The sequence below is a fragment of the Brachyhypopomus gauderio genome, unplaced genomic scaffold (genome assembly GCF_052324685.1).
Source record: "Brachyhypopomus gauderio isolate BG-103 unplaced genomic scaffold, BGAUD_0.2 sc47, whole genome shotgun sequence".
NCBI lineage: Eukaryota > Metazoa > Chordata > Actinopteri > Gymnotiformes > Hypopomidae > Brachyhypopomus > Brachyhypopomus gauderio.
Genome location: NW_027506873.1, coordinates 2,024,076 through 2,050,520, shown reverse-complemented (window position 1 = coordinate 2,050,520; position 26,445 = coordinate 2,024,076). Strand labels below are relative to the sequence as shown.

Sequence of the window (26,445 nt, the reverse complement as noted above, 5' to 3'; positions counted from 1 at the left end):
TCATGTCACGGGTTTTTGGTTTGCACACATTATACATTAAAACCTCCTTTTTCCCTGAGACTTGGCGTGATCGGTTCCATTTTATTTCGCACTCCCTGCTCGTCACACAATTATGACATCTGTGCCCTGCTACCCAAAGTCCCATGCAACTTAAAGAAGCAGATAAACCAAGAGATTTTTCAAGAGATTGGAAAGAGACGATAGGTTTTTCTTGAGCTTACAAGGTCAATGAGCTGGGAGACATGGATGATGTTTAATCATAGTTTGTCAAAGATAGGAACTATGATTTGACTTTGATAGAAAGATCAAGATTACATTGCTATTTGATACTCTCTGAGAAGGTAAGAGGTTATTTACTATGGAAGTTATTCTGTCTCAATATTCAAATGAAAATGTAATACGCATTTACATTTACATGTTCCACTCTTACAAGCAACTTTGAGCTCAAAATTCAAATTCAAATGCAATAATTCCATTTACATTTGTAATGCGATAGACGTCTATTCATATTTCATTTACACATACATTTTGATGCTTTATATGTGTCTTTATTGAAATGAAAATGTATTTCCCGATTTGAATTAACAAGTTCATGTGATCATGCAAAGGTTGTATCAAAATTATAGTTAAAATGCTGTTCGCTTAATATGCTTTGCATTTCGTGATAACACGTTTGAAATGTAATTTTCAACCTCACCACCAGGCTAAAAAGATGTCAATATTCAAACGTTAATGGAGAAATAGCGCCACCCCTGTTTGCAATAACATTACGATACCAACAGCGCTCAAACTGTGTCAAAATGCATCTTGAAAATGCAATCCGAGCAGATTGCATTTTCATTTCGATGGTCTTCCACTATAGTCAAATTATAGTCAAATTAGATCCCATCAGCCTTCCAATCAGATTCCACCTCCCTCCACTTTATTCAGCCAATCGGGTTCCCCTTTCCACACTGCACGACTTTTCAGTCGTCAGGTTTTTGTGCCGTTTGCACTACAGGACTGGTTGTGCTGTAATCGCGAGTCTTTCAGTTGTGGCTTTCACACTACATGACTGATCGGCGACGCGGGCTCACGAATTAAACGACTGGGGAATCGCCGACTCATTTGCCTGCCGTCCAAAAACACAAGAACACGAAAACGAAACTCTCGCGAGAACCAGCAACACCACATAAAGAAAAAAACAATGTACATGTACTCCACATTTTCGTTATTATTATTATTATTTTTACCGTTTAAACACTCCATAGTCCCAAGTTGCCAGAATTATTTCATCTCTCCATTGCAGTCAACATAGATATAATCAATCGCACTATTTCTCCAGTGCTGTCACAATAACTTAAACACAGTCTTGTAGTAAAGTTGTAAGAAAGGTGAGAAAACATAAGGACCACTCGACTCAAACAAGGACAATCTATGAACCCACAAGGTGTAGTATGGGGTGAGATTACGGTGTGAGAGCGCAAAGATAAGATTCAATCAAGCAAGTCAGACACACTGAGCACGCAAAATCAAGAAAACCGAGCGCTGTTAAGTGCACTCACTTCCCTGTTTTCAGCGCGTTTCAGTTTTTTGCTCGCTTCTAAAATTTCTGCTCGCGTCATGATTACAAGTACGTTACAGATCAAGGCTTGGTAGAGGATTACATGCGGGTTCAGGTAATCATGCCGCGTCTGTGGCATTAACCACACTAAACAGGGACGCTGGGGGATTCTGGATAACATCACTCATCGAGGCATTACCGCTTTATAACTTTATAAAGTTATAAAGTTGTGCTGTCGTTTAAAATAAAACGAGAAATGGTTTTCTGTTTCTGATCACACGAGACGCTTCACGGAGGTTGGCCGTTCTACCGCCGTAGTTTGAGGCACACACTTGCTCTGCCACAGCGCTCAATTTGGCAATGACAGTCACATCAGCGTCAGATAAGGCAGAGATGTCCGCCACTTGATCAATTAACATTTCACACTAATGTAGTGTAAATTCACCATAAGGACTCGTCTGCTACCCTTTGAATTAATCTAATGAGCGCTTCTGCGACCATGTCTAAAAAAAACTCACCTGTACTGCTGCGCGTGCTGTAGTCCAGTCCTGATTGGCTGCCAGATGTGGAAAGCTGTGGAACCTGATTGGCTGAATAAAGTGAAGCCATGGAATCTAATTTGACTATAATTTGACTATAGTGGAAGACCACGGAAATGAAAATGCAACCTGCTCGGATTGCACTTTCAAAATGCATTTTGACACAGTTTGAGCGCTGTTGGTATCGTAATGTTAGTGCAAACAGGAGAGGCGCTATTTCTCCATTAACGTTTGAATATTGACATATTTTTAGCGTGGTGGTGAGGTTGAAAATTACGTTTCAAACGTGTTATCACGAAATGCAAAGCATATTAAGCGAATAGCATTTTAATGATAATTTTGATACAACCTTTGCATGATCACATGAACTTGATAATTCAAATGGGAAAAAAATTTTCATTTCAGTAATGACACAAGTAAAGCATCAAAATGTATGTGTAAATGAAATATGAATAGACGTCTATCACATTGCAAATGTAAATGGAGTTATTGCATTTGAATTTGAATTTTGAGCTCAAAGTTGCTTGTATGAGTGGAACATGTAAATGCAAATACGTATTACATTTTCATTTGAATATTGATACAGAAAAACTTCCATAATTTACAGGGCACTCTTTGTAGAAATCTGCAGGACTGTCCCCAAGGATAACAGGAAGCCCTCTGAGCACCTGTGTTCGACTGTCAGTTGGCTCTTTGGTCTATTGGTGAGTAAAATGACAAAACAATTAGACAGATAGAATGAATTTTTTTTTTTGGTAAATAAGAAAGATGAACCAACCAAGCAATAATTCAAAATATTATGACTGTAACGAATTGACCAAGTGGAGAAGAATCCAAATGCGGAAGTAGGTCGCTTTTATTTACATAATTCACATACACGGAGAATGCCCAATAAATCGCTAGCATAACACTTAGCAATGGTAACGTTCTCTTGGGGTGGTGAGTACGGTCCAGGGTCGTAACGGGAGAGCAGAATCCAGGAGGTACAGAAGGGCTAGGCAGGAGACGAGGTCTGGAGAGCGAACAAGGGTCAGAACACGGGAGACCAAACAGGAGAGAGAAACGCTTGGTATGTGGCATGAGTCAACAATACTTCGCGACTGAGACGTGCTGGTGAAGTGCTTAAGTAAGACTGAAGGGGGCGTGGTGATGAGGGGCAGGTGAGGCTGATTAGGGAAGATCAGGTGGTATTCCTTACAATGACTGATACATACATACATACATACTGTGTGTGTCACTCAAGGTTTCATCAGGTGTTGAGACAGGCACTAGCTCAAGTAAAGGGATAACTTTTACTGTTGGTTTATCTGGATCTTCAATATTCGTGAGGTTGCACAACTCGTAATTGAATTCAGGATCTTTGTATTTGAGGCTGAAGTTGAAATCAAGAGTCCCAGTTAGTATTTAATCTTGCATAGCAAATCCTGCACTGTTGCAGGCCTTGTGTTCAGGGTGACTTTTTGTATATCTGATCACATGCAACTTGTTAAGTTAACTGAAACCCAAAAAAGTGAACATGATACTATTCTTAAATAAAAGCCTCTAATCCTTTGTTCTCAACAGTGTAGCTGTGGGCCCTTAACATATTATTTTTTAATTTATACTCTCTTTATTTAATTTTCACTTATTGTTTTTATTTTGTTTAAAACCAGAAGTGAACTGAAGAGAGGAAATGTCTTATTCTTTGTATTATTTTCTTGTATTGTTCGACTTGAAAAAAAGAAAACATTTGAAACAGTTTACAGTATTTGTCGTGGTGTGTTAACAAATGTACTATTGTTATCTGGAGATTCAGTGGTGTCATATATTCTGATGGCGGCTGTCAGAATTGGTGACTCCTGTTAAAAGGCTCACCTGTACATTCCATTCTTCAGTTTTATTTTATCATTTTGCAAAAGTGAAGCCTGACTTTACTCAAATGTCAGCACGTGTAAAATGCTGTAACGAAACATTCTTCTTTAATTAAGTACATTTATGTAATTAAGAGTCGATAAAATGTAAAAACAACTGCCAAAAAAAAAACTGAGAAATAGCTCCCTCTGTGGTCAAAAAATTTGGTCACAGAATTTGGTGTAACAAGTATTAACTATATAAGTTGTATAAGTTACATGCACTGAAAGCTGACAACGTTGCAAGAATTTTGAAGAATCACTGATTTCAAATCCCATTTGGGGTCCACCGGGGTGATAACGAAAGGTTCTTCAAACAATATGCACAATCAGATCAGGCCCGTAGCCAGGGGGGATCGAAGGGTTCGTTCGATCCCCCCCGCCCCCGCACCCGCACCCTCCCTCCGTACACACATGCCCCTCAAGATAGGTAGGCTATTCAATGAATGAATTGTTAATCTCCGGTGAATATATAGACGAACAAATAAGGACAGCAACAACAGACTCACAACAAACTTATAACCGTGTTGCCAACTCTCACGCAATGAGCGTAAGACACACGCATTTGACCGTTTTCACGTGCTCACACGCCATACATCCGATTTCTCACGCTGAAAAAAAAATCTAGTTTATTTATCTCCGATCTACATCTATGATTCAATGAGTTACTATTTCGCTCTGGCGCCAACCACCGGCGATCGATCGCTTTAAGCCAGGTTCACACTACACGACTTTTCAGTCGTCAGGTTCAGTCGCCGACTGCTAGATATTAAACATGCTAGATATCTGCCGGTCGTCCGCGATGAGTCGGCGACCAGTCGGCGACGGCTCGGCGAGCGTTTTTCAGCAGTTCACACTACACGAAATGAGCGAGCGACGAGTGATCGCCGATTTGCCTCCGACCACAGTTTCTGTGGTCTACAAAAAACACAAAAAACAGTCGGCGACTGAAAAACCAGCCTAAAATCGTGTAGTGTGAACCGGGCATTAGGCGCAGCATAGACGAAACATATAAGACATAACACCCCCGCCAACGTTTGACACACACACACCACACCACCCACCCCCGCCCCCAAATCAAATCTCAGTCCTAGTGATTTTGAAAAGTTGGCAACCTTGCTTATAATGAATAAAATATGTGTAAATTAAAAGGTTTGAAGTGTGCTCGTGTATTTAAGGGGCATTGGAGTAGAGAGCATTAAGTCCACGTTTGGGGGGAAAAAGATCCCCCCCATCAGAATGCTGGCTACGGGCCTGCAGATGAACAACTCTTCACGCAGCACTGTGCAGTGGTCAGATTCAAACAGGCCCCACCCCAACCAATCATAAACTTAACGTATTCAGTTGTCTTAGCTTAACATGATCATTGCAATGCATATTTCAGCTCAATAATGATAACAACTACCGGTAGTTTGATTTAGTAATGGCAATATTTTTTTACAAATTGTGAAATAATAGTTAATGATTACTAAAACAATTTATTAAAACCAAATCCGGGTTTACAGTTTACAGCTATAGCAGCATAACTAAAGGGAGAGGTCTGGAGGTGACCACAGTCATGAGGACTCAATGAGATGTTGCATTCCACCCAAATCATTATCAGAAATGTCAGTCAAAGTGAAATGTATTTGTAAAGCCCTTTTTACAACACATGACAGTGGCAAGGAAAAACTCCTTATAATGGCAGGGATTAGGAAGAAACCTTGGGAGGACCAAGACTCAAAAGGGAACCCATCCTACATTGGGCGGCCCGCTAGCAGAAGAATAAGTATCCTTAGCAGAACTAGTGACTTTATTTACACTCCATATCAGTAATACACCTGCCCCAAACAGAACAATTTAAGATACATTACTTTTAAATGTGCAATATTTGAGTACATACTCAAAATAGATGCCATGACAAGCGACTAGCATTGCACTACATTATTCCAGCACCATGAGAAATCGTGTGAACAAAGGAAGTTCAACACTAATAGCTGTCTCATTTCCACAAAACTAGTGAACTCTTTGATCACTATCAGAGTAATTTAACCTTCAGTGGAAAACATGTGGAAAGGTCTATGAGGTAACGTTATTCATCATGGAACACTTCCTCTTTACACTAATGAGGGTAACGCGTCATTAACAGAGACAACGGGAAGGAATAGTCAATGAGGGCATGTTCATTTGCAGAATAGGAAGGCTTAAGAATTAACGTTATTACAAACTTTAAATTATACATTTGCTTACAAAAAAACAACAAAACACTACAAATTACCTCACTTTGCAGGATACTTATTCTAATGAAACTTACTGTTTGATATTAAAAGGGATTTTATCTATATTCTAGCAATACAGGCTACTTCTTTCTTAAAATTAATTTCTAAAAAACATTTTTAGAGTAATCCAAAAGAGTAAAGAGAAAGCTCTTGTGTCAATCTGATAATGTAGGGATAATACCAAATAAGTGAAGAAGATTCCAGGAAAGTGACTGCAGTATACATTAGTTAAAGGTAAGATACGCAGAGATACTAAAATATTATTTATGTATTGTACACAAATATGTATTGTACACAAAAGTACACAAAGTTTCCAACTGTGCAAGCAAACTACTTCTGTATGAAGTGTTACTTTGTTAAGCACTTTGCCTGCACAGCTGATGAACAACCTCTGTCCAAAATAATCCTGTTTATTTTTTATATTTAAAATTTTTTTATTCTCTCTCTCTCTCTCTCTCTCTCTCTCTCTCTCTCTCTCACACACACACACACTGTGTGTGTCTGTGTGCGTGGGTAAAATTTTTTTTTATTTATTATTCCTGAATCATCTCACACACTTTTCTCATTCAGATTATTCTGCAACTACAAATTCACCAATTTCTTGAATATCTTGTGTTTTCTATTATTCACTTCACACTAATGTTGAATGTAAAATGCACATCATGGGCATGGCTTGTAATTCACCTTTATAAAAATTATTATTTTTTAAATTATCCACAAAGCTTTGGTGCTTCCAATGAATAATATTGTGTCCTTGTTTGTAATAAGATGTTGGGTTTACATTCAAAGAAATGCATGTGGTGTGTTGTAAAATAGACACATGGCTTGTGAAAAAGCATCAATTATTGATGTACAAATACAGCTTACTGAACCGCCCTCTTATGACACTACTCACATCTAACACAGTCTCATGGTCATTATCTTAAAATCTCTTAAAATACAGAATAAAAAATCAACAGCCTTCCTCTGCAGTTAATTTCAGAATGTGGTGTAAAATGTTACTTTTACTGAATTATCATGGGTTTGCTGTATTCTGCGTCCATTTTCATATTTTGTTAGATTGCAGGTTGTAAGGTGAGTGCAAGTTCATGGAAAAATACTCCACAAGATTCTACTGTTTAATTTCAATAACTTACTTAGAATAACAAGATGTTAAAGCCACATGAAAGGGTTACTGGGAAATGCAATTTTTGCTTGCTATTTTAAATTTTGATTAATTTTGATGTACTTTTCAGCATATGCAACTTGTCCTGACAAACGTGTGCTGACATGCAATTATTGGGAATCAGTAGTACTAAAATAGGTTTTATTTGAGGGAGTGGGTTGAAGACCATGAATATTTATAAGAGTATGGAAAGGTTTGACCTTTGTGAAAACTACTGCCTTCTTTCTGATTGGACAAGTGTTCAAACAGCAGGATTTATTACCTGTTATTCTAAAACCAAACTGTTTATAAAGGAGCTTTCTATCCACAAAATACCACAAGCTCAGTTAAAGGTGAGACAAGATTGAAAGGGTTACCCTTAAACCAAGGACTGAAACATTTCGGCTACAGCTGCAGAAATGCTGCCCCAAATCGGATTTGTCATGTTCCTTGTCCTGGCTGTATCTGCCTTTGAATCAGATCAGTACGCCCCCATGCAGAGAAGGGTTCGTTTCTCATCCAACAGCCCATGTAAGTACACTGTAGTTTCCCGGGAACGTGTTACGTGTTTTCAGGTTACGTGTTTTAGTTACTTGTGATTTTCCAAACTGACGTTGTGTTGTGTCTGCCACAGCGGATGTAGCTCGCTGTATGAGTGGAGCGCCGCTGGTGGGCTGCAGTGCGTTTGCCTGTCTGGAGAACTCCACCTGCGACACCGACGGCATGCATGACATCTGCAGCGTCTTCTTCCACACAGCAGCTGTGTTCAACACAGAGGTCCAAATGCACTTAGAAAATGTTTTAAAATAATACACAAACATTTTATAGGTTGCGATGGGTTGCAATTAAAATAATATAATGAAATCATGAATTATATTTAAGTGCATGATAAATCATGTTCAAAAATGTTTTTTTGTACCTCTTCCAGGGTAAGACCTTTGTCAAGGAAAGTATCAAGTGCATTGCCAACAGCATCAACTCCAAGATTTTTCAGACCATCCGGCGTTGTGCCACTTTCCAGAAAATGATTGCTGAGGTGCAAGAGGAATGTTATAGCAAGCTGGACATCTGTGCGGTGGCTCGCTCCAACCCTGATGCAATTGGGGAAGTGGTTCAGGTGCCCAGGCATTTTCCAAACAGGTAAACCCAGCAGTAACTCTGACAGTAACCTGACAGTCTTTCAGGATATTTTATGCTTCACTTATATAGTTAAACATCCATCTAAGCAAGAAAACCCACAACAGCACAAACAGATATTTTTAGTAGTTGAATTACATATTTTCATTCATGGCATCAAAGCCAAAATCTGATGGCTCTGTATTGCACTACAGAATATGTTGAATTCTAAAAAACAAATACTAAATTACATGAAGTAGAATATTAAATCTATGTTAATCAAAGCAACAAAAATAAAATAACTGAATGAGCAAATTAACTGTTAACACTAGGAACCATTGTAACTTTGTCAGATCAGTAGGAGGTTTGTAGGAGTAACAGGTCAGTTGGTGATCAGGAAGTTTTTGTTGTTCAAATAAAATGTTTGGCAACCTTGGATATGGAGATGCTTTAGTGGAGATGGAGATGATTTAATGGAGATGGAGATACTTTAGTGGAAATGGAGAGTAGGGAGTTTTTCCTTGCCACTGTCGCCCTTGACTTGCTCACTGGGGGCTAGGACTCGGCACTTGTAAAGCTGCTTTGTGACAACAACTGTTGTAAAAAGTGCTATATAAATATAATTTGATTTGATTTAATTTGATGGAGATACTTTAGTGGAAACGGAGATGCTTTTGCTGGTGTCTTTGTTGACCCAGAAGGAGATATTTGGTACTCACCAAAAGAGGATGGCAAGTGACTGGGATATAGTCATAGATGTAGTAATAATGAAATGAAAGGCATTTTTTTTTAATTTGGTTGGTTTTGCTACACTTCAGTAGAAATGCAAATGCTTTTCAGAATGCTTTACAGAATCTGATGGTGGCTTCAGCAATCAAAGTACTGGACTAGAAAGTATAATTCCTAATAGACTGGCATCAGGCATCCAGATGAGCCCATGTGTGTTGTGGTTATAAGTGTGTACATTCATCTTTTCTGTGTGGTAGGTACTACAGCACTCTCCTACAGAGCCTAATGGAATGTGATGAGGAAACTGTCGAGGTTGTCCGGGCTGGGCTTGTGGCTCGACTAAGTCCCAACATGGCAACCCTGTTCAAACTACTGCAGAAGAAGCCATGCCCCCAGGACCTGACCTCTGGACAGGCAGGCATGGATAGCCATGAAGGTTTTCGCTGGCCAATATTCAAGATCCAATCCAACCTCCATAACAGTGATCCAAATCATCTCTTTGCCAAGAAACGTTCAGTTGAAGAAAATGCACCAAACCAATAATGATGCAGATCACACAAACAACCACAAAATACATTTTACTGTTTATGGTGTTTAATGGTATATTTGTCATTTATTCAGTTTGTAAACATAAAACACTGATGATAATGTGGTAATATATAGTTTATAGAAAAAGCTCAAATATGTTTTAATCCACATAGGACCAAATAATTTATTTAGTTTTGCTTCTTTATTTTGTTGTCACAGTCAGATTCAGAGCTGAATAAATTGTGCAGACTGTGTCATCTTATAGGCATCATATTTCATATGCTGGTCATAGGAAATATAATGTACTAAAAGGTCTGGTAACACAGGTATGATCTAATACTGATTTATGGACATGAATAAATATTTGGAATGAAGCTGGGATGTATTTTATATTCTTGGAATGGAGGGTTCTGGAGTGGGGAGGGTTCTGGAGTGGGAAGGGTTCTGGAGTGGGGAGGGTTCTGGAGTGGGAAGGGTTCTGGAGTGGGGAGGGTTCTGGAGTGGGGAGGGTTCTGGAGTGGGGAGGGGGCTGGAGAAATATTAAATGAACACATGTTAAACATGTAGTACACACAGGAACACTATGAACCTTTGTGGCTTTGTCAGATCAGTAGGAAATTTGTAGGAGTAAGGTTTAAGTTTGTTTTTGTTGTTCAAATAAAATGTTTGGCAAGCTTGGAGATGGAGATGCTTTAGTTGGAGATGGAGATGATTAATGGATATTTAGATGATTTAGTGGAGATGGAGATGCTTTAGTTGGAGATGGAGATGATTAATGGATATTTAGATGATTTAGTGGAGATGGAGATGCTTTAGTGGAGATGGAAATGCTTTAGTCAAGATGTAGATGATTTAGTGGAGATGGAGATGCTTTAGAGGAGATGTAGATGATTCAGTGGAGATGGAGATGATTAATGGATATTTAGATGATTTAGTGGAGATGGAAATACTTTAAAAGACATGGAGATACTTAGGTGGAGTCAATGTAGACACAGCAGCAGATATTAAGTATCAGTACTTTTAGGTGACCAAAAGACGCTGAATAGCATAGTCCTCCTCACAGTCTATGGCCAAAAAACCAGCTAGTTCAGTAAAAGACAAATGACTGACACACATTACAGGGCGACACAGTCATAGATTACAAGATACAAAAAGAGCGGATTTGTAATTTACAGAGAGGGTGACCAGAGAATTTCCAACACAAGCGCCCACAAACATCCACTGAGTAGGTTACCTTAGGTAATGGTACTGCTCAATTGAAAAAAATGCCAAAACAGTATGTCTTCGCTGTCTTCGTTTTGTTTTGTTTTTAAACAAGCCTGTTTAGCTAAATCTCCATTGCTTCCACATTGTTATCTGTCAAAATGAGTAATTTTGCATGATATATGCTTAGGTAACGGTTTACAATCAGCCATTCCCTCTCTACCTGTACCTGCCCCTCGCCCTCAGATAATCCCTCTCTACCTGCCCCACGCCCTCAGATAGTCCCTCTCTACCTGCCCCACACCCTCAGATAATCCCTCTCTACCTGCCCCACACCCTCAGACAGGCCCTCTCTACCTGCCCCACACCCTCAGACAGGCCCTCTCTACCTGCCCCACACCCTCAGACAGGCCCTCTCTACCTGCCCCACACCCTCAGATAGTCCCTCTCTACCTGCCCCACGCCCTCAGATAGTCCCTCTATACCTGCCCACACCCTCAGATAGTCCCTCTCTACCTGCCCCACACCCTCAGATAATCCCTCTCTACCTGCCCCTCGCCCTCAGATAGTCCCTCTCTACCTGCCCCACACCCTCAGACAGTCCCTCTCTACCTGCCCCTCGCCCTCAGATAGTCCCTCTCTACCTGCCCCACGCCCTCAGATAATCCCTCTCTACCTGCCCCACGCCCTCAGATAGTCCCTCTCTACCTGCCCCTCGCCCTCAGATAGTCCCTCTCTACCTGCCCCACGCCCTCAGATAATCCCTCTCTACCTGCCCCACACCCTCAGATAGTCCCTCTCTACCTGCCCCACGCCCAACGCTCTGCCTCATTAATCTGTGCATCGGCTGTTTTCTATTCTCCGAGTGCTCTCGCTCCACTACCGTATCAGTACTTAATCTGGTTCATTACCGTCAGGTTCCGTGTTTAAAGTCAAATCTGTAATCAGATATATAACGGTTTTGAAATCTCTACCCCAGGTTTGGCTCTTGGGAATGTATGGTCTGAATTAACAGCAAAATGTACATATGCACTTTCTCGGGAACGTGGAAATTAAGTACACGAGTGCAAAAGTGCAAAGAAGTACAGTGATTTAAAACTGGGCGTTAGTTATATTTGCATACCTTCTCGCTTTGCAGGAAAACAATTGAGAAATATAGCCGCAAGCGGCGATTGGCGGGTTCACACACCAATAGGCATTTTGGCCTCAATAGGCAAAAGGAAGCCCAAAAGGTCCTTTAGACCTAAAAGTGAAAAAAAAAGCTGTTTGGGTTTGGCCAGTGTGTGCTCTACAGATGTAGAGTGTGATGACATCTGTGTGTGTCAGAAAGGGAGACACAAAAATAGCACATCTGGCTATGGCTGCATCTATGTGAACAGTATAGGAAGGCCTGCACTTGTCTATACATGATTGGGCCTGTATATTACTGACAGAGAGAGATTGAGGGAGCCAGAGACTATGCTTAGTTAATTCACTCCTTGTACACGTAGCACGCCTAACATGACTGCCTGTGTATTCAAAGTATGAATGTAGTCTGCAAAGCCTGGCATGACTGACATGACTGGCATTACTGACATAACTGATATGACTGGCATGACTGGAATGACATCACTGGCATGACGAACAAAATTAACATGACTGATATGACTGACATAACTGGCATGACTGTAATGATTTGAAGATTTGACTGACATGACTGGACTGACATGACTGATATGACTGACATGACTTACATGACTGGCAGAACATGACTGGCATCACTGACATGACTGATATAACTGACATGACTGGACTGGCATGTCTGATATGACTGACATCACTGGTATGACTGACATATACTATACATATACTATAGATATGCATACAAACTATACATACATTTAGGTAGAAGTGTGTGTGTGTGTGTGTGTGTGTGTGTGTGTGTGTGTGTGTGTGTGTGTGTGTGTGTGTGGTAGTATATGTATTCAAACTATGACAACATATACTAATACATACATACATAAGTATACATAGAAACTATACATACATATAGGTATAAAGGTGTGTGTGTCTGTGTTTGTGTGAGAGAGAGACAAAAAAGAAGCCAAATATCAGTTTGTATAAGCATGTGTTAGTCACTGAGATATGGGTGGGTATGGCTAGGGAAGTGTCAATTGTGAATGCTATAGGAAGGCCTGCTTGTGCCTGTATGTGTGTGTGCCTGGTTAATAGACACAGAGAGATCTAGGTAGCCAGAGCAATGTTTACTTAGGGCACAGAGATGGGAGGGGGAATGTGGGTGAGAGTGTGAGAGAGACTGAGAGTGTGAGTTTCAGCTTGCGTGCGTGTGAGAAGGAGAAGGTGACAGAGGGACTTTACATGCATTCTTATGCATTGTATATAATACTGCACTGTAGAGCCATACGATAACCGATTTAGATGAAACTTGACAAATTTGTTCAGGATGGGATTCTGAATGGGCTTGTGCATTTTGGTCAGAATTGGGTAAAATATGAAAGAGCTTTAAGAATATGAATATTATATGTATCGATGCTGTCCATTAAAAAAATATTTAGCAGGTATAAGTGTCCTCAAATCCAAAATCTTTGGATTGTTTTTTGATTTCACACTCTGTAGAGTATTATAAGACTTTGCTTGACATGATAGTATGAAAATCCTAGGAGGAGTATGAAAAGTGATGATTTCAAACTATTATTAACTGTAAATAAACTGTGCATTTTTTAATAGGACATGTAATGGGAAAGTTGTTCGCACTACTGCAAGGAATCAAAAGAGTCCAATTGCATGTTCCCAAGTGGAATTATGTAGGGGATACACTTGCTTTTTTTGCAATAGCGCCCCCCAGTGGCCAATCGACACCCGGCTGGATTATGTCATAGGGGGCGTGCACTTGTCCACACCCAAGAGGTTTCGTGCAGATCGACCAATGGTAAGCCTGTCAAACGCGTGCCGATCACTGATTGGCCGATTACGTCAGCCATTTTGGAAGTATGGCATGTCTGCTTTAGGACCTGGTTTCCAGAGGCCCATAGATGATGTCTGTCAAGTTTCATGTGGATCGGCCAATCTGAGTGCATGGGGCAAATTTTTGCATGTTATAGCGCCCCCTAGCAGGTGAGGTATGGCAACCACTGCGAGCTGCCCCAGACCCTCACACGGAAGCTGTCTGTGAAGTGCCATCTCATTACATGCAAGTTTTCTTAAGTTAGAGTTCCATTTGTGCAAAATTTACTATTGAATTTACGCCCCCTGATTTGATTGGCTTATACTGACTAGGTAGTGAAGAAATTAGCATTTTTGTTGGATACATTTTAAAGTTCAGACTCTTCTGAACGTTTTGATACCACATATGTGCACGTATGTGAAAAATCCAGGGACTAGTTCGCGCTCAAAGATGTGTGTGATTTTGCACATTATGCAAATTAACTCGAAATCTAAGTGGGCGGAGCTTAATGGTTGTATATTAATTGTCCTATTGAATTTAGTCAAGGAATGCATAGGAACTGGAATTTTGGTTCTAGGACCTACGGTGTAGGAGATATGGACAAAAAGTCAATATGGTCTGCTATAGCGCCACCATCAGGCCAATTTGGGGTCCCTGTATGGGAATCTGGTCCTTGGAGGTAACTGAACCTTTTTGCCAAGATTGGGTTTTCTAGGCATTACGGTCTAGGCTGCACGATGCATTTTATGTCAAAAAATGGGCAAAAGAATAAGAAAAATAAGAAATATAGCCGCAAGCGGCGATTGGCGGGTTCACACACAAAAAGGCAAAAAAGCCCAAAGGGTCTTTTAGACCAACAAATTGGCCTCTTGGCCTCAATAGGCAAAAAGAAGCCCAATAGGTCCTTTAGACCCAAAAGTGAATAGAAGCTGTTTGAGTGGAAAAAATGCATAAGTAAATCAATGTGACAAAACATTCAATTCAACTGAGGCACTAAAGGCCCAAAAGGATCAAAATAATGTGTATTGGCAAAATTATTCAGATCACAGAACTAAATCACATGCTGAGATCAGCTTTGTGTGCGTTTTTGTGGTGTTTCATGTGAGCAATTGTTTTCAGTCAGTTTCGGTGTTTGGCCACTAGATGGAGCCCAAGTACTATCATACTGATATCTCATTAATCTCAGTAATGCAATGACATTTTGGTGAATTAAAAGGTTAATTTCTGGTCAGGCAGTGCACTTTTTGTTATGAGATGTAATTGCAATGTTATAGACCTCATTGATCTGAATCATAAAAGCCCCATTACTTGTCTGTATTCTGCATAACAAGATTGCTGCGTGAGTTTTTATGATTTCTCAGGTTTTTGGGTACTGTAGCGCCTCCGACAGGCCAATTTGAACCAAACTTGGCCTACCTCACAAGGACCTCAGTCTATAAAAGCCTTTCAAATTGGGAGTTGATCACTTACATGGTTTATGAGTGATAGCAATAAAGGTCATTTATGGCATGGCCAGAAGGATATAATGGAAAAATTGACCAATCAGACAAATAAAAATGCAACATTTTTTCCTTATTTAGTTAACTACAGTGTCTACAGATTATGCCTATGCCATTTTTGCCATCATTGGATCAAATTCCTAGGACTAGTTCTTAAAGAGCTATTTTCAAACAATTGATGAATGTGACAAAAGTATGCATTTTTTAATAGGACTTGTAATTGCAAAGTTGTCAGGTCTACTGCAAGGTATAAAATGAAACAAGTTGCATGTTCCTAAGTGAAAATTTGGAGGAGTTATGTATGATTTTCACAAATAGCGCCACCTAGTGGCCAAATGTTTCAACACTGCACAGTATGACACATAGTCCTGGGATATGTACAGTGATGAGGTTTCATGTTGATTGGCCAATGGTAAGTCTGTCAAATGGCCAATTAATTCAAATAAAAATTAATTGGCTCATGGCGGCCATGTTTTTTGAGTGATGAGGTCATCATTGTGTGCCTTGATACCACTTGGGCCCCTGATGATGCCTGTAAAGTTTGGGCTTGATGTGACTAATGGTTTCTGAGAAACAAATTTCCCCATGTTATAGCGCCCCCTATTGGACAATCGTGGCCAGCTTTGACCTGTGACCTCTGAGTCATGTGCCCTAACAACTGATAAATTTTCATAAAGATAGGTCAAAGCATTGTTGAGATATAGCTGCTGAAGTAAATTTGGCCACGCCTCAGAGCTATTGATTGACATGTCACAACGACAATGTATGCAAATGTAACAATTTTGTTCAAATTTATTGATAATGAGATTCTTCTGAATATTTTGACACCAAGATTGAAGAAATCCGATGAAAAACCAGGGACTAGTATAAAAAAGTAGGTTTTGCATATTATGCAAATTAGCAAAAAATCTAAGTAGGCGGAGCTTAATGGTTCTTGAGGCTTTTTTGTTTGTCTAGAGCCAAGGAATGCACCTGAAGTGGAATTTTGTTTCTAGGACCTACGGGGTGGGAGATATGGACCAAAACGCAAAATGCTGCGCTATAGCGCCACCATCAGGCCAATGTGGGTCTCTGTACTTTAGCACGGTCCCGCAAACAGACTACACCAGTCTGCCAAGTTTGGTCTCCCTGGGCCTTACGGTTTAGGCTGCAGTATGCGTTTTATGCGGAGAAAAATAATAATAATAATAATAATAAATATAGCCGCAAGCGGCGATTGGCGGGTTCACACAAAAAAAGGCAAAAAAGCCCAAAGGGTCTTTTAGACCAACAAGTGATATGAAGCTACTTCAGTCCAAAAAATGGACAGATAATGTAATTTGCAAAAAATTATTCAACTGGGGCAATAAAGGCCCAAAAGATCAAAACAAAATGTATTGGCAAAATGATTCAGATCATAGAAGTTAATCAAATGCTGTGATTAGCTTTGTATGTGTGTGTTTGTGTGTTTTTTCATGTATGCATTAAGGGCTTTGTTGGTTGGCTTGAGCCAATGAATACAGCTGAAGTAGAATTTTGTTTCTAGGCCATACAGTGTGGAAGATATATGCAAAATAATTCAGACCATACAACTAAATCAAATGCTGAGATTAGGTTAAAAGCACTGACCCAGGGGCCTAGTCAAATAAATATACCTTTGGCTGAATTTGACTGAAGTTGTGATCATAGCAGCAGGGGAGCTCTTGTTAATGCCCCACATGTAAACCCCACTCTTTAACCCTTTTCATTTAGCTGACAAAATCTGTCACATGTGAATCTCAAACAAACCAAAGAGTGATGGCTTAGTATACAATAAAATAACACAAATATTCTTATCTCTGCCTGTTCATGATGTTCTCATCCCTACTCTGACATGTTCTCACTGTTGTGCCCTTAGTAGGGAGGCCACTAGGAATGTGTATCTAACAAGACTTTGATGATAAGTAAAGCATGCAGTTATTTAGAGGTTGTGTGTGAAATGTGAATTACATGTCTCTGTCCTCTCTTATGTCATTTCAGGATGTATAGAGGGCATGTGTTGAGAGTGTGGATGGAAAAATGAAGCTAAATATCAGATAGTGTGTTGGAAATGGCTAGAGAAATGTATATATGTAGCATATAGGAAGTCCTGTGTGAGGGTGTGTGGAAAAAAGAAGTTAAATATCTGTATATTAGTCACTGGGTAATTGGTAGTAATGGCTAGAATTAGTGTGTATGTGAAACCTATAGGCCAGAGAGGCCTTTGTTTTTGTGAGTGCATGTGAAAGAGAGAGAGGGAGGAGGGAGAGCCCAAGGGTTGTAAAGTGTTAGAAGCATGGGGGAGTGGAGGAGGGGGGCAGCGTGTGTGAGAATGGCAAACGTGCGTGTCTTATTCAACTGAGGCAATAAAGGCCCAAAAGATCAAAATAAAATGTATTGGCAAAATGATTCAGATCATAGAAGTTAATCAAATGCTGTGATTAGCTTTGTATGTGTGTGTTTGTGTGTTTTTTCATGTATGCAGTAAGGGCTTCTTGAGGCTTTTTTGGTTAGCTTGAGCAAAGGAATACAGCTGAAGTAGAATTTTGTTTCTAGGCCATACAGTGTGGAAGATATTAGCAAAATGATTCAGACCATACAACTAAATCAAATGCTGAGATTAGGTTAAAAGCACTGACACACTGACCCAGGGGCCTAGTCAAATAAATATACCTTTGGCTGAATTTGTCAGAAGTTGTGAACATAGCAGCAGGAGAGCTCTTGTTAATGCCCCACATGTAAACCCCACTCTTTAACCCTTTTCATTTAGCTGACAAAATCTGTCACATGTGAATCTCAAACAAACCAAAGAGTGATGGCTTACTATACAATAAAATAACACAAATATTCTTATCTTTGCCTGTTCATGATGTTCTCATCCCTACTCTGACATGTTCTCACTGTTGTGCCCATAGTAGGGAGGCCACTAGGAATGTGTATCTAACAAGACTTTGATGATAAGTAAAGCATGCAGTTATATAGAGGTTGTGTGTGAAATGTGAATTACATATCTCTGTCCTCTCTTATGTCATTTCAGGATGTATAGAGGGCATGAGTTGAGAGTGTGGATGGAAAAGTGAAGCTAAATATCAGTTAGTGTGTTGGAAATGGCTAGAGAAATGTATATATGAAGCATATAGGAAGTCCTGTGTGAGGGTGTGTGGAAAAAAAGAAGCTAAATATCTGTATATTAGTCACTGGGTAATTGGTAGTAATGGCTAGAATTAGTGTGTATGTAAAACCTATAGGTCAGAGAGGCCTTTGTTTTTGTGAGTGCATGTGAAAGAGAGAGAGGGAGGAGGGAGAGCCCAAGGGTTGTAAAATGTTAGAAGGGTGGGGGAGTGGAGGAGGGGGGCAGCGTGTGCGAGAATGGCACGTGCGTGTGGGCTGAGCAGCTCTCGTCTTCTCCCTGCACAGCTCAGTATGGAAAATGAAAATATTTACTGTAGAGCTGTTTGTGGACGGATTTGGCTCAAAATTGGCACATCACACCACAATGGTCATGTGAATGTGGATGTCAATTTTCATAACAATCAGAAATACTATGGCGTAGTTATTGAACTGTGAATTTGATGTGTTACGATGGTAGCATTATGATGCATATGAAAAATATTAATTTGTGAAAACCTTAGGATTTTCTCCCTAATCTTAGCATTTCAGAGTCTGCTGAGTATTACAAGGTGTGATTTAAAGGTGATGGAGTTAAAATGCTAGGACTAGTATGAAAATGACAAGTTATATATATTTGATAATAGTGAAAAAGTGGTACATTTTTGCAAAGCACATGTAATTAGAAAGTTGCTAGGAATTCTGCATACAATCATATGAGTGCAAGCATTTCTTGATAAGTGAAAATATGTAGGAGAAATTCTGGATTTTCTAGTATAGCGCCACCTAGTGGTGCAATTCCCTTCTAACATGAGTATGTCTTAGAGGGTGTGTACATGAACATACCATGTCAGTTTCATGTGTATGTACCTATGGTAAGTCTGTCAAATGGCCAATTAATTCAAATAAAAATTAATTGGCTCATGGCGGCCATGTTTTTTGAGTGATGATGTCATCATTGTGTGTCTTGATATCACTTGGGCCCCTGATGGTGCCTGTAAAGTTTTGGCTTGATGTGACTAATGGTTTCTGAGAAACAGTTTTTCCCATGTTATAGCGCCCCCTATTGGACAATCGTGGCCAGCTTTGACCTATGACCTCGGAGTCATGTGCCCTAACCACTGTAAAAATTTTATGAAGATCGGTCAAGGCGTTGCTGAGATATGGCTGTTTAAGTAAATTTGGCCACGCCTCGGAGCTATTGATTGACATGTGACAACCAGACTGTATGCAAATCTCAAAATGTTTTTAAGCAACTTTGATAATGAGATTCTCCTGAATATTTTGACACCAAGGTTGTGGTGATCCGATAAAAAACCAGGGACTAGTATAAAAAAGTAGGTTTTGCATATTATGCAAATTAGCAAAAAATCTAAGTAGGCGGAGCTTAATGGTTCTTGAGGCTTTTTTGTTTGGATTGAGCCAAGGAATCCACCAGAAGTGGAATTTTGTTTCTAGGCCCTACGGTTTGGGAGATATGGACCAAAACGCAAAATGGTGCGCTATAGCGCCACCATCAGGCCAATGTGGGTCTCTGTGCTTTAGCACGGTCTCGCAAAGAGACTACACCATCCTGCAAAGTTTGGTCTCCCTGGGCCTTACGGTCTAGGCTGCAGTATGCGTTTTATCAGTAGAAAAATAATAATAAGAAAGAAAGAAAAAACCCGACAATAACAATAGGTTTCCCACACTGTGTGTGTGAACCCTAATAATAATAATAAGAAAAATCTCAGCAATTACAATAGGTTTCCCACACTACGTGTGTGAACCCTAATAAGAAAGAAAGAAAGAAAAAACCCGACAATAACAATAGGTTTCCCACACTGTGTGTGTGAACCCTAAATATAGCCGCAAGCGGCAATTGGCGGGTTCACACACAAATAGGCTTCTTGGCCTCAATAGGCAGAGGCCCAAAAGGTCCTTTAGACCCTAAATGTGAAAAAGAAGCTGTTTGAGTGGAAAAAATGCACAAATAAATCAATGTGCAAAAAGAGGTTCAATTGGGGCACTAAAGGGCTAAAAGGATCAAAATAATGTGCATTGGCAAAATAATTCAGATCACAGAACTAAATCACATGCTGAGATCAGCTTTGTGTGTGTTTGTGTGGTATTTCATGTGAGCAATAGTTTTCAGTCAGAATATGGCCACTAGATGGAGGCCAAGTACTACCATACTGATATCTCATTAATGTCAGTAATGAAATAGGATATTTTGGTGAATTAAAAGGTTCGTTTCTGGTCAGGCTGTGTACTTTATGTAAAAAAAAAGATTCAGTTGAGGCACTAAAGGCCGAAAAGGATCAAAATAATGTGTATTGGCAAAATGATTCAGATCACAGAACTAAATCACATGCTGAGATCAGCTTTGTGTGTGTTTGTGTGGTGTTTCATGTGAGAAATAGTTTTCAGTTCGTTCCGATGTTTGGCCACTAGATGGAGCCCAAGTACTACCATACTGATATCTCATTAATCTCAGTAATGCAATATGACATTTTGGTGAATTAAAAGGTTCATTTCTGGTCAGGCAGTGCACTTTTTGTTATAAGATGCAATTGCAATGTTATAGAACTTATTGATCTGGATCATACAAGACCAATTACTTGTCTGTATTCTGCATAACAAGATTGCAGCATGAGTTTTTATGTTTTCTTAGGTTTTTGGGTACTGTAGCGCCCTCGACCGGCCTATTTGAACCAAACTTGGCATACCTCACAAGGACTTCAGGATATAAAAGCCTTTCAAATTGGGAGTTGATTGCATACATGGTTTATGAGTTATAGCAATATAGGTCATATATGGCATGGCCACAATGATATAATGGGAAAATGGACCAATCAGAAAAATAAAAATCCAACATTTTTTTACTCAGTTTTTACCTACAGAGTCTACTGATTATGCTCATAGCAATTTTTCCATAATTGGATCAAATTCCTATGACTAGTTTGTAAATAGCTATTTTCAAACAATTGATGAATGTGACAAAAGTATGCATTTTTTAATAGGACTTGTAATTGCAAAGTTGTCAGGTCTACTGCAAGGAATAAAAAGAAACAAGTTGCATGTTCCTAAGTGAAAATTTGGAGGAGTTATGCATGATTTTCACAAATAGCGCCACCTAGTGGCCAAATGTTTTAAAACTGCACAGCATGACACATAGTCCTGAGATATGCACAGTGGTGAGGTTTCATGTTGTTTGGCCAATGGTAAGTCTGTCAAATGGCCAATTAATTCAAATAAAAATTTATTGGCTCATGGCGGCCATGTTTTTTTAGTGATGATGTCATCATTGTGTGTCTTGATATCACTTGGGCCCCTGATGATGCCTGTAAAGTTTTGGCTTGATGTGACTAATGGTTTCTGAGATACAGTTTTTCCCATGTTATAGCGCCCCCTATTGGACAATCGTGGCCAGCTTTGACCTATGACCTCGGAGTCATGTGCCCTAACAACTGTTAAAGTTTTATGAAGATCCGTCAAAGCGTTGCTGAGATATGGCTGTTTAAGTAAATTTGGCCACGCCTTGGAGCTATTGATTGACATGTGACAACCAGACTGTATGCAAATCTCAAAATGTTTTTAAGCGTCGTTGATAATGAGATTCTCCTGAATATTTTGACACCAAGGTTGTGGTGATCCGATGAAAAACCAGGGACTAGTGCAAAAAAGTAGGTTTTGCATATTATGCAAATTAGCAAAAAATCTAAGTAGGCGGAGCTTAATGGTTCTTGAGGCTTTTTTGTTTGTCTGAAGCCAAGGAATGCACCTGAAGTGGAATTTTGTTTCTAGGCCATACGGTTTGGAAGATATGGACCAAAACGCAAAATGGTGCGCTATAGCGCCACCATCAGGCCAATGTGGGTCTCTGTGCTTTGGCACGGTCTCGCAAAGAGACTACACCATTCTGCCAAGTTTGGTGTCTCTGGGCCTTACGGTCTAGGCTGCAGTATGCGTTTTATGCGGAGAAAAATAATAATAATAATAAATATAGCCGCAAGCGGCGATTGGCGGGTTCACACAAAAAAAGGCAAAAAAGCCCAAAGGGTCTTTTAGACCAACAAATTGGCCTCTTGGCCTCAATAGGCAAAAAGAAGCCCAATAGGTCCTTTAGACCCAAAAGTGAATAGAAGCTGTTTGAGTGGAAAAAATGCATAAGTAAATCAATGTGACAAAACATTCAATTCAACTGAGGCACTAAAGGCCCAAAAGGATCAAAATAATGTGTATTGGCAAAATGATTCAGATCACAGAACTAAATCACATGCTGAGATCAGCTTTGTGTGCGTTTGTGTGGTGTTTCATGTGAGCAATTGTTTTCAGTCAGTTTCGGTGTTTGGCCACTAGATGGAGCCCAAGTACTATCATACTGATATCTCATTAATCTCAGTAATGCAATGACATTTTGGTGAACTAAAAGGTTCATTTCTGGTCAGGCAGTGCACTTTTTGTTATGAGATGTAATTGCAATCTTATAGATCTCATTGATCTGAATCATACAAGACCAATTACTTGTCTGTATTCTTTATAACAAGATTGCAGCCTGAGTTTTTATGCTTTTCTAGGTTTTTGGGTACTGTAGCGCCTCCGACAGGCCAATTTGAAACAAACGTGGCCTACCTCACAAGGACCTCAGTGTATAAAAGCCTTTCAAATTGGGAGTTGATCACTTACATGGTTTATGAGTTATAGCAATAAAGGTCAATTATGGCATGACCAGAAGGATATAATGGGAAAATGGACCAATCAGACAAATAAAAATGCAACATTTTTTCCATATTTAGTTAACTACAGTGTCTACAGATTATGCCTATGCCATTTTTGCCATCATTGGATCAAATTCCTAGGACTAGTTCTTAAAGAGCTATTTTCAAACAATTGATGAATGTGACAAAAGTATGCATTTTTTAATAGGACTTGTAATTGCAAAGTTGTCAGGTCTACTGCAAGGTATAAAAAGAAACAAGTTGCATGTTCCTAAGTGAAAATTTGGAGGAGTTATTCATGATTTTCACAAACAGCGCCACCTAGTGGCCAAATGTTTCAACACTGCACAGTATGACACATAGTCCTGGGATATGCACAGTGATGAGGTTTCATGTTGATTGGCCAATGGTAAGTCTGTCAAATGGCCAATTAATTCAAATAAAAATTAATTGGCTCATGGCGGCCATGTTTTTTGAGTGATGAGGTCATCATTGTGTGCCTTGATACCACTTGGGCCCCTGATGATGCCTGTAAAGTTTGGGCTTGATGTGACTAATGGTTTCTGAGAAACAAATTTCCCCATGTTATAGCGCCCCCTATTGGACAATCGTGGCCAGCTTTGACCTGTGACCTCTGAGTCATGTGCCCTAACAACTGATAAATTTTCATAAAGATAGGTCAAAGCATTGCTGAGATATAGCTGCTGAAGTCAATTTGGCCACGCCTCAGAGCTATTGATTGACATGTGACAACCAGACTGTATACCAATGTCACAGTTTTGTTGATGTTCCTTGATAATGAGATTCTTGTGAATATTTTGACACCAAGATTGTGGTGATCAGATGAAAAACCAGGGACTAGTATGAAAAAGTAGGTTTTGCATATTATGCAAATTAGCAAAAATCTAAGCAGGCGGAGCTTAATGGTTCTTGAGGCTTTTTTGTTTGTCTGGAGCCAAGGAATGCACCTGAAGTGGAATTTTGTTTCTAGGACCTACGGGGTAGGAGATATGGACCAAAACGCAAAATGCTGCGCTATAGCGCCACCATCAGGCCAATGTGGGTGTCTGTACTTTACCACGGTCCCGCAAACAGACTACACCAGTCTGCCAAGTTTGGTGTCCCTGGGCCTTACGGTTTAGGCTGCAGTATGCGTTTTATGCGGAGAAAAATAATAATAATAATAAGAAAGAAGAAAAAACCTAACAATAACAATAGGTTTCCCACACTATGTGTGTGAACCCTAATAAGAAAGAAAAATCCGAGCAATAACAATAGGTTTCCCACACTATGTGTGTGAACCCTAATAAGGAGAAAAATCCTAACAATTACAATAGGCCTCCAGCACCTTTGGTGCTCGGAGCCCTAATAAATATAGCCGCAAGCGGCGATTGGCGGGTTCACACAAAAAAAGGCAAAAAAGCCCAAAGGGTCTTTTAGACCAACAAGTGATATGAAGCTACTTCAGTCCAAAAAATGGACAGATAATGTAATTTGCAAAAAATTATTCAACTGGGGCAATAAAGGCCCAAAAGATCAAAACAAAATGTATTGGCAAAATGATTCAGATCATAGAAGTTAATCGAATGCTGTGATTAGCTTTGTATGTGTGTGTTTGTGTTTTTTCATGTATGCATTAAGGGCTTTGTTGGTTGGCTTGAGCCAATGAATACAGCTGAAGTAGAATTTTGTTTCTAGGCCATACAGTGTGGAAGATATATGCAAAATAATCCAGACCATACAACTAAATCAAATGCTGAGATTAGGTTAAAAGCACTGACCCAGGGGCCTAGTCAAATAAATATACCTTTGGCTGAATTTTACTGAAGTTGTGATCATAGCAGCAGGAGAGCTCTTCTTAATGCCCCACATGTAAACACCACTCTTTAACCCTTTTCATTTAGCTGACAAAATCTGTCACATGTGAATCTCAAACAAACCAAAGAGTGATGGCTTACTATACAATAAAATAACACAAATATTCTTATCTTTGCCTGTTCATGATGTTCTCATCCCTACTCTGACATGTTCTCACTGTTGTGCCCATAGTAGGGAGGCCACTAGGAATGTGTATCTAACAAGACTTTGATGATAAGTAAAGCATGCAGTTATATAGAGGTTGTGTGTGAAATGTGAATTACATATCTCTGTCCTCTCATGTCATTTCAGGATGTATAGAGGGCACGAGTTGAGAGTGTGGATGGAAAAATGAAGCTAAATATCAGTTAGTGTGTTGGAAATGGCTAGAAAAATGTATATATGTAGCATATAGGAAGTCCTGTGTGAGGGTGTGTGGAAAAAAGAAGCTAAATATCTGTATATTAGTCACTGGGTAATTGACAGTAATGGCTAGAATTAGAGTGTATGTGAAACCTATAGGCCAGAGAGGCCTTTGTTTTTGTGAGTGCATGTGAAAGAGAGAGAGGGGGAGGGAGAGCCCAAGGGTTGTAAAGTGTTAGAAGCATGGGGGAGTGGAGGAGGGGGGCAGCGTGTGTGAGAATGGCAAACGTGCGTGTCTTATTCAACTGAGGCAATAAAGGCCCAAAAGATCAAAACAAAATGTCATGGCAAAATGATTCAGATCATAGAAGTTAATCAAATGCTGTGATTAGCTTTGTATGTGTGTGTTTGTGTGTTTTTTCATGTATGCAGTAAGGGCTTCTTGAGGCTTTTTTTGGTTGGCTTGAGCAAAGGAATACAGCTGAAGTAGAATTTTGTTTCTAGGCCATACAGTGTGGAAGATATTAAACAAAATGATTCAGACCATACAACTAAATCAAATGCTGAGATTAGGTTAAAAGCACTGACACACTGACCCAGGGGCCTAGTCAAATAAATATACCTTTGGCTGAATTTGTCAGAAGTTGTGAACATAGCAGCAGGAGAGCTCTTGTTAATGCCCCACATGTAAACCCCACTCTTTAAGCCTTTTCATTTAGCTGACAAAATCTGTCACATGTGAATCTCAAACAAACCAAAGAGTAATGGCTTACTATACAATAAAATAACACAAATATTCTTATCTTTGCCTGTTCATGATGTTCTCATCCCTACTCTGACATGTTCTCACTGTTGTGCCCATAGTAGGGAGGCCACTAGGAATGTGTATCTAACAAGACTTTGATGATAAGTAAAGCATGCAGTTATTTAGAGGTTGTGTGTGAAATGTGAATTACATGTGTCTGTCCTCTCTTATGTCATTTCAGGATGTATAGAGGGCATGTGTTGAGTGTGGATGGAAAAATGAA

The 26,445-nt window shown here is 39.6% G+C and overlaps 1 protein-coding gene across 2 annotated transcripts; it reads left to right on the top strand.

The window, feature by feature from the left end:
• Window positions 1-223: 223 nt before the first annotated feature.
• Window positions 224-10,120, top strand: stc1l (stanniocalcin 1, like). 2 transcript variants are annotated; one of them, XM_076986673.1, is made up of 5 exons: window positions 224-341; window positions 2,690-2,786; window positions 8,008-8,150; window positions 8,302-8,513; window positions 9,476-10,120. In XM_076986673.1, the coding sequence occupies exons 3-5, from the start codon at window positions 8,025-8,027 to the stop codon at window positions 9,759-9,761; spliced, it is 624 nt and encodes a 207-aa protein (XP_076842788.1). In that variant the 5' UTR covers window positions 224-341; window positions 2,690-2,786; window positions 8,008-8,024; the 3' UTR covers window positions 9,762-10,120. The 2 variants fall into 2 exon arrangements, with proteins under 2 accessions (XP_076842788.1, XP_076842787.1); XM_076986672.1 differs by lacking the exons at window positions 224-341; window positions 2,690-2,786 and adding an exon at window positions 6,705-7,904.
• The last annotated feature ends 16,325 nt before the right edge of the window (window positions 10,121-26,445 follow it).